This window comes from Aethalodelphis obliquidens, unplaced genomic scaffold (assembly GCF_003676395.1).
Source record: "Aethalodelphis obliquidens isolate GAN/ISIS:26980383/991018 unplaced genomic scaffold, ASM367639v1 scaffold51, whole genome shotgun sequence".
Lineage (NCBI taxonomy): Eukaryota > Metazoa > Chordata > Mammalia > Artiodactyla > Delphinidae > Aethalodelphis > Aethalodelphis obliquidens.
In genome coordinates, this window is record NW_020837995.1 from 10,753,126 (window position 1) to 10,762,571 (window position 9,446).

General features: G+C 38.7%; 1 protein-coding gene across 10 annotated transcripts in view; it reads left to right on the forward strand.

Annotated features, from left to right (window-relative positions):
• Window positions 1-9,392, forward strand: part of TMEM62 (transmembrane protein 62) — a 35,676-nt gene extending 26,284 nt beyond the window's left edge. For 6 of the 10 annotated variants that reach the window (XM_027084079.1, XM_027084076.1, XM_027084077.1 and 3 more), the window contains 4 exons: window positions 677-761; window positions 3,946-4,050; window positions 6,088-6,206; window positions 8,549-9,392. In XM_027084079.1, the coding sequence (XP_026939880.1) occupies window positions 677-761; window positions 3,946-4,050; window positions 6,088-6,206; window positions 8,549-8,875 (636 nt within the window). In that variant the 3' untranslated portion in view covers window positions 8,876-9,392. The remainder of the gene's footprint in view (window positions 1-676; window positions 762-3,945; window positions 4,051-6,087; window positions 6,207-8,548) is intronic. The other 4 variants (XM_027084081.1, XM_027084078.1, XM_027084080.1 and 1 more) reach the window with 1 other exon arrangement.
• The last annotated feature ends 54 nt before the right edge of the window (window positions 9,393-9,446 follow it).

Genomic DNA, 9,446 nt, shown 5'->3' on the forward strand with positions numbered 1-9,446 from the left:
TTTTTGTGTCATTTATTTTTCTTTTGGGAATTTTTAATGGTCACCTAGATCAGGCTTTGGAAACTTTGGTGTACTTATGAATCACCTGGGAATGTTAATAAGAGGCAGATTCTGATTAGTAGGGCTGAGATGGGGCCTGAGATTCTGCATTCCCAACAGGCTGAAGGTGATTCCAATGATGATCTGGGACCCATACTTTGAGAAACAAGAACCTAGATAAAATGTCTCTTTACTGTGAATTAATCTCCAAGTGAGTGACTTCTTGATAGAGAAAGCATAAGGAAATGCAGTCTCTGTTCACTCAGCCTGCAGTGTACTGTGTACTGTTGTGTTTTTTTCACTCCTATACAACTTTAAATAAAACAGTACAAATTATACTTATCCTAGTACAGTGAAAGTAGACTATTTTAATTTGATCACTTTATATAACTGTATGAAATCACTTAGTTTCAACATTGGTCCAGGTATCATATCCAAATCTTGAAAGAATAATGCTGAGGCAACTTACAATTATCTTTTTTGGTGGGTCAGATGTTCAATTCTCTTTGACTGTATATTTTTCTCATATAGTCATTTCTGCTAATGATGTCATTTCCATTTTTGTTAATTAGGCCATTTAAAAAAACTGAAGCTGTATCCATGTATGTATGTCACATGAATATCTATTTCTCTGCAGGCCCGGGTCCTTTTTGTGATGATTGTGCTGATCCAGCTCATCATTCTCATTGCTTTTCGTTATCGAGCATATCCAGAGCATAAAGGTTAGTCACCATGGTTCCTTAATCTTAGAAGACTTTACTTTAGTTATCCCATAATGTCCTCACTATTACCAAGTGATAAATATCAATGCAAATTATCTTTGCCTGAGCTCTGTGAGGTGCATCCTTCAAGCTACCATGCTCACCTCAAACCCTCTTTTCCATACCATTTTCTCCAGCCATTCTAGGTCATAATGAGCGCTTGCTTCTCTGAATCCCAACAGTCCTTCCTGAGGATTAATTCTGTATTTAACTAGCCAATGACCTTGTTTTACATTACCACTTCAAATGTATATACATTTTCTCTTCAGTCAGACTGTAATTTCCTCAATATAGGAGCTCTTGTTTTCTACTTCTTTTCTCTTTTCCACGGCACCCAGTTTGTGCATTACAGACAATAAATACTTGTTGAATTAAATGTTCATTATCCCTTCTTGGCTTGGATGAAGTCCCTGGGATCAGGAACTGATTGTGGGGGAAGTGAGTACTGTAGTAAAGGTTAAACAGTAAAATGATGAACTGAATAGGTAGTATACATATCCTACTGAATGTTTGTCTGCTTATATATATATTTTTAAATTCTATGAAAAAGTTCAAGAAGCATTATTGCACACATATATTTTCTTGCCCACAGTATAAATAAATAAATATTTGAGGGAGGCCCCAGCTTCATGTGGGAATACCAGTATTTTTGTACAGTTGTTTAAAATTTACAACATATTTTTACCTACATTATCTCACTTAATCCTTACAACAATCCTGTGAGGTAGGTATTATTGTCCCCATTTTAAAGATTAGAAGACTAAGGACTGCAGGGGTTATGTAGGCTGTCCAATGTCTCATAGCTAATAAGAGACTGATCCCAGGTTAGTTTTTTTCTTTAAACAACACTTATCAACTTTGACTACACCTTAGAATCTCCTGGGGAACTTTTTAACATCTCAGTGTCTACACAACACCCTCAATGTTTACATAGAATCTCTGGGGGTAGGACCTAAGCATCAGTATTTTTTAAAGCACCCCAGATGATTCCAATGTGCAGTCAGGGCTGAGAAGCACGGCTCTGTCTAAAACAGTATTTTCAGTCCTGCTGCCTAGAATCAGCTGGGTTGCTGTCCCAGCTCCCCTCTTCCCCAGGCCAATTAAGTCAGAATCTCTGGAGGGTGAGACCTGGGCATGAGTATTTACTAAAAGTTCCCTCAGCTTATTCTAATGTGTAGCCAAAGTAGAGAATCATTGCTTAAAGTTTAAAGCATAGCTGCCTCTAAGGCTAAAGAATGATGTATTTATAATAAATAATAATTACTATAGGTGGCTATGTAGATTAATACTTTGAGAAGTACCAGACTAGAACAAGAAAGAAGCTGAGAGATGAATCAGTAGCAAGTATGAAACACACAAAGTGAGAAAGGCCATGCGTTATCAGGCTTTGTCTGAAATTAACTGTCAGGCTGAACAGTGTTATGAGTATAAAATGAATATGCTGGCCTATTAGGGAAGACGTGCTATTTAACTTACATCAGACTGTCTTTCACTGGAGCCAGTCCTTTAAACCTTTAAATAGTTCACCTCTAGCATTGCTCAGTGTGTACTGAGCTTGCCATCATAGCCTTCTGCTAACCAGTGTATGATCGGCTGCAGATGAGTGAAATAGCTGGCTGGGGTTGAGGAACTGTGATGCTTTAGTCTGTGGCTGCAGAATGAAGCCCTTATGCTTGGGCTTTCTGGCATTGTATTGTGTGTGTGTGTTTGCCGCACCACACAGCTTGTGGGATCTTAGTTTTCTGACCAGGGAATGAACCTGGGCCCTCGTCAGTGATAGTGCAGAGTCCTAACCACTGGACCACCAGGGAATTCCCTTTAAGAGATGCTAATTTGGAGTTTTGCGGATCCCTTTCAGTTGGAGTAAGAGGATAGCTGTGAGTCAAGAGCTGTATCATATATGGGAAAGGAATATTTGGACAGATACTCATAGTTAAGATTAAATTTTTTTTTTTTTTTTGCGTTACGCGGGCCTGTCACTGTTGTGGCCTCTCCCGTTGCGGAGCCCAGGCTCCGGACGCGCAGGCTCAGCGGTCATGGCTCACGGGCGCAGCCGCTCCGCGGCAAGTGGGATCTTCCCGGACTGGGGCACGAACCTGTGTCCCCTGCATCGGCAGGCGGACTCTCAACCACTGCGCCACCAGGGAAGCCCAAGATTAAATTTTGATATTTGTTTGATATGCCTTTGATATATATAGTATATATAGTACTATATATATATAGTTTTTAGAAAATTTTATTGGAGTATAGTTGATTTACAATATTGTGTTAGTTTCAGGTGTACAGCAAAAAGTGATTCAGTTATACATATATGTATATTCATTCTTTCTCAGATTCTTTTCTCATATAGGTTTTACAGAATATTGAGTGGAGTTCCCTGTACTGTACAGTAGGCCCTTGGTTATCTATCTTATATATAGTAGTGTGTGTATGTTAATCCCAAGCTCCTGATTTATCCCTCACCCCCACGTTTCCCCTTTGGTAACCATAAATTTGTTTTCAATATCTGTAAGTCTGTTTCTGTTTTGTAAATAAGTTCATTTGTATGATTTTTTAAAAATTAGATTGCACATATGAGTGACATCATATGATATTTGTCTTTTTCTGTCTGAATTACTTCACTTAGTATGATAATCTCTAGGTCCATCCATGTTGCTGCAAACAGTATTATTTCGTTCTTTTTTTATGGCTGAGTAATATTCCATTATATATGTACCACATCTTTATCCATTCCTCTGTCAGTGGACATTTAGGTTGCTTCTATGTCTTGGTTATTGTGAATGGTGCTGCAATGAACATTGTGGTGGCCTTTGATATATTTTGATGCAACTTTTGGAAGTTTGTACATTTGGATACTAAATCTCATGGAAAACAGGGATTTGATCATCCTTTGAGCACAGAGTATATGTGTGTTTGTGTGTGTGTGTCACAACTACACCATTGCTTTGCCTTCCTACCCTCTGTAATTCTAAGTGAGTTGGTTTATCAGAATTCCTGCCAACTTCTGAATTTAAAGTGGTGTCATCCATATAACAAATGATTTGCTGAAAATGTAGTAGATGCCCATGGAAGTCTTCTAGAAAATATTATAAAAAACTTGAACTTTGCATGTGTTCACTGGATTTTTCAAATTTATTCTGTTTAGGACCTCCAGGATTTGTAAATTTGACCTCATTTTCCCTTCATGTCTTGAGCAAAATAAGCATCTTCTACTATTCTATGTTGTTGCTGACACTCTATACAGTGCTGGGTAAGTCAATTAGGAAACCTGAGACTGTGGAGAATTCTGCCCAAGAATATACTGAGAATTTTAACAGTAGTCATTTAGGTTCTTGAGAGCATAATGACCGGCACACCACTCTTTCATAAGTCATGTCCTGTGACATGATCTTGGGAAATAAAGTTCTTTCCTAACTTAAAGGACATTTAGTCAACACCAAGTTAACTTAAGGGTGCTGAGAGGACCATGACAATTAGTATTTGTGTAGAAACCTAATAGAAGATAGAAGTTCAGCTTCAATGCCATCTCCTCAGAGCAGCCTTCTTTGACCACCTTAAAGCTTTATCCTCTATTTCACCATACTTTTTATTTCTTTCATTACTTTATCAGAATTTATGATTATCTTCTGTATATATCATCTCTCCCCTCATTAGAATATCCATTGATGTCCTGTCTATCTTGTTCCCCTCTATGCCCAGCATTAAGCACAATGCCTAGTATGTAGTTGAGTGACTATTTACTACCGTGTGACTCCTAAAAACTCAGCTCAAAAAAGAGAGAAACTGAGATGAGCAGTGAGTTCAGGCATTTGAGCTCTTCTCTTATATTAATTATTATACCCAATACTGACAAAATCACTTAGTCACTTATGGAAGCAGAAAGCACTGTGAGTCTCTTTTTAAAGCTTTTTACTAATGTTCCTTACTAAGAGTCATTTAGGAGTAGATTAGACTATTTGTTGCTTAGTCTATGTTTTCTACTTTTAGTCCATCTTTGGACTTTTCTTTCCTCATTAGTAACTCCCATCAGACAACAGAAAGTAGTTAAAGAAATAATATGACCCTTTACAATTCTGTATAACAAGGTATGCCAGATTCCCCTTTTGAGGTTGGTTTTCTTGTTAGAAGATAGGTTGAAGCTGTTTTACACACTAGTCTTCCACTAGGAGGCAAAGCAGGTGATTTGTTCCTGGCTGTAAAGGAAAACATTAGAAGGGGAGAAGTTGTTTCATTTTTAAAGGTTGAAACTTAAAGGGGAAACACTTTTTAAAACTAATATGTATCTAATGGAGTATATATAATATATGTCTGAGAAAATTACCTATGACTTTTTAAAGTTGAACTCTACTCTTTTTTTTTTTTAATATTTATTCATTTATTTATTTGGCTGCACTGGGTCTTAGTTGCAGCACTTGGGATCTTCGTTGTGGCATGTGGGATCTTTTAATTGTGGCATGCAGGATCTAGTTCCCTGACCAGTGATTGAACCCGGGTCCCCTGCATTGGGAGCGTGGAGTCTTAACCACTGGACCACTAGGGAAGTCCCAGTTGAAATCTACCCTTACCAGCAAATGATGGTATTACATTTTGAGAAGGGAAATCCGACTGTCCCTTAATCACTCTTGACAATATAGTAGTTCTAGAAGCCTGAACATTGAGAAGGGGCAGTAAATAATAATACGGGGTAGAGAAAAGTCATTCTGGCATTGCAGATGAAAAATTAAAATAAAGAAGTGAGTTAAACTTTGTACATGTTAACCCTGAGTATGTAGTTGATGTACAAAGTAATGACTGTGGGTCAGCCAGAAAAGGTTAAAACACATTCATTAATATTTATAAGAAAGAAGTGTGTTTTAGAATGATTAAAGTGGTTGAAGTCTTATTGTAAAGGAGTAAATCTCAGTTATCTGGAAAATTAACTGTGGTATCTATGGAGTACCTTTTTGCTTCTTAAAGGAAATGTTAATGCTTTATATTGAGGTTACTACTGTAATAGAAACTTCTAAAATTTGTGAATGTACTCCTATCTGTTTCTGGAATCTATTCCAGGTATAGCACGTACTCAGGCAATTTTATAATCTAGAGAAATATGGAGCAAAGGAGCAAATAATTGGTTAGCTAGGATATTGAGTGCAACACAGAGATTAGCAAAGAAGAAAAGCTATACAAATAAATGCTTATAGATGACTAGTCTCATATTTTTTCATTGTTTCTGTAAATGCATGTCATGATGTATGTAATCAGTCAGAGTTATTTAACTTCCTTTCTTGTTCATTGCCTCTTTCAGGACCATGGTTTGTTGGTGAAATCACTAAAGGCAAATTGGGTTGCTGCTTTTCCTTTGGGATCTTTGTTGATGGACATTTCCTACAAGGCAGTGTAACGTTTGTAGTTGGAATTCTCCAGGTAAGAAGTCAGAAACGCAATTTGAGAACATCTTGGCCTTGTTGGGCTAATTGCATAATAGTTATGAATTAAATCCCAAATCCCAAATTTATCACCATAGATCATGTTTTCTAATTTACTGGCAGGGCAGTCTTTAGTATCTGGTGTTTTGTTTGCTTTTAGAGTGCTTCCTAAGCTCTTTGTTCCACCACTCTTGTAAACATCTAAAATACATTTTTGGCAGGAAGTTTTATAAGAGGTGAAAGAGCTTTTTGTTTTTGTTGTTTGTTTCACTGTGCTTTTTCATCGATAAACAGTGAAAGAAGAGACTTATGGTAGAATAAATGAGACTTCTGGGTAAAACAAAATTGGTTATGATAATGAAGAAGGAAATTGTTTCAGAGGGAGGAAAAGAAAAAGACACACACAAGAAAAGTGGGTCAGTTACCCAGTGGAAGCTTTCTAGTGATGACCTAGCAATACACTTGTTTATGAAACACTGATATGTTAGGTTTACATTTGGATTGACATTCCTTTAGAACAAACACAAATAAAAAACCCAGACCTATAGCAAATTTCTATAAATGGGTTTGAAAACTATTTACCTAACAATTTTTCTCTTGTACTCATCTGATGGGGCTAATGAATCAAAATCTGAGGTGATGATCTAGAGTTGTATAAGAGATCCAAAAACATTGTTTGAAATGAGTTCACAGCCTCATAAGAGGGCAGTAAAACATGATCAGCAGGATTAGAGACAGACAAGTAGGGAAGATCTTTGCCTAGTGAACACTGACCACAGACCAGAATATTCTCTGTTTAGCAGCATTTTATATGTGACTAGATCTGGGTCTAGTTCAGTTTTCTATTATGTAGATGGAGGCTGTCTCTCAGGAGCACTCTTATTCCAAGTAAAACCTGACCCTTACCAAAAGGTGGGCTTATAGTCATATTTTAATAAATAGTACACTAAGAATGGATTTTATGTATCATCTAGGCCCATGGCCCCTAAATCTATAATATCTCTGACCTAGACCTTTTCTCTGCACCTCAGGTGCCTCCAACCACCATTTTGCATCTTCCTTAGATATCTAACAGGAATCTCAACTTAATATACCTCTAACAGGACCTTTAATTTCTATCCCTGAACCTGTTCCTCCCCCAGTTCTTTCCAATTTCAATAAATTATCCAGGATGTATCTTCTCCAGGGTGTATCTTCAATTTTTCTCCTTCCTTTATACTTTATATCTAGTTCATCAGCAAGTAGTACTGTATTTGATCTACCTCCAATACATGTGCTGAATCCACCACTATTACTGTTACCACCACCCTTGTCTAAATAATAATTATTTCTTGCCTGGGCTGCTGCAGTAACCCCCTAACTGGTTTCCCACTGCTGCTCTTGCCTCCCTATTGTCAGTTTGCCACAGAGCATGCACTGTGGTCCTTTTAAAATCTTAATCAGCTCACTCACTTCTCAGCTTAAAACCCTTTAAGCAAATCAGTGACGTGATCTGGGTCATGCTGACTGCCCCAGTTTCCACCTGGCTTACCATGTTCCAGCTAACCTCTCCCACCTCTGGGCTTTTCATTTGTTTCTTCTGCCTGGAATGCACTTCCTTCCACTGACTCATTTCTGTCCTTCAGGCCTCAGAGGGCCCATCTCCCAGTTACCTCCTGTGACCCAGTTATTTTCTTCATTGAATTCATCACAATCTGTAATTATCTTCCCCCTCCTTTTTTTTTTTCTTTTTGGTTTCTCTTCTCTCTACTAGAATGTAAGCTCTATGATGCATCTTTTCCAACTTGGTCACCCATGTGTGTATCCCTTGTCTAGAGCCTTGCACAGTATCTGCCACATAATGGGTGTTCAATAATTATTTGGTGAATGAGTGACTCATATAGTAGTTAAACTTGGATTATTACTTAAATCTTCTAATTTGTATTCCAGTATTCATTATGCCACTTCACATAAAAATGCAGGGAGAAGAAAAAATACTGATACCCAAGTCCCCCCCACTCTGCCAAAAATAAAAAACAAAAAACAGAGTCCTGTACATATGTGTGTGTGTCTGTACACCCACATATTCAGTTCATTTCTACCTTAAACATTATTTGAGGGCTTCAACATAAATGAAATGACACTTGCCTTTAAGATGAACAAAAGGATACAGGAAAATAAACAACTAACTACAAGTCAACTATTGTGAGTGTTATAAGCAAGTGTGATTGAAGCATAAAGAATCAGTTAACCCCCAAGAGGGAAAGCAACATATTTTTAAGAGCCACCAATAATATGTTAGTGAGACCTGACCCTTCCAGGGCTTGCTAATAAGCTAATGGTCCTGTTCGCTCTTTCCAGCTGGTGTTTTTTAACATCCCCTTGATGGTTTACCTGTGTTGGAGCTTGCTACAGCGGTGCTTTGGTCACAGCTTCAAGTCTCATCTCCATCAAGGAAAATACTTGAAAATTGTACCTGTTCACCTACTTATGTTACTACTGTACATCTGGCAGATTTATTCCTGCTACTTTCTTCATATGACATATGGTACTCTAGCTTTATTATTCTCCCCTCTGCGGACCTGGTTGACACTGGTGACGCCTGTTCTCATTCGTTGTGTGTGGACACTGAACTCTGCCGAGCTTGGAACCTTCATAGTGCAGTTAAAAAGCCACCTGAGCTCCTGAAGGCCATGTCTCATCATCCACCAGTGTTGCCCAGGCCTCTGCCCCAGCAGCAGACGGAAGGCCAATATTGGTGGGCAAGCCTTGGACGTTCCTTGGACGCCTGGGAGTTGAGGGGATTACCCACTACTGATTCCTGCAGAATGGACTGCAGAAAATTCTCTAAATAATGCCATGATTCCTTCCTTCCCCAACAAGGCAAAGGGTTGATTTACTTTTGTGAAGAGAAAGCCCTAATCTAGGAGATCCACAGGCCAGGGGCTGGTGGGTATGGGAGTATCTGCGGCCCACCCAGTGTGTTTTTTACGTTACCTCATGTAAAGTACTTAGCACAGTGTCTGGAACTCAGCAGCCTATAAGGGCGCCACTTTAGGGGCAGGGAACCAGTGCAAACTTGGGCCTGACCCTGACTACCCTTGATTAGTTCCGAGTCCTCTTTTCCAGCAGGGTTATGGGCTGTCTGCTTCCTCAGTCGGGGGTGTTTTCGAGTAATTAAATATCAATAAATGAATGATCATAACTTGGTCTGGGACTTGCCTGTGTCGCTGTGGCGGGGCAGGGCGGGGCGAGAGGA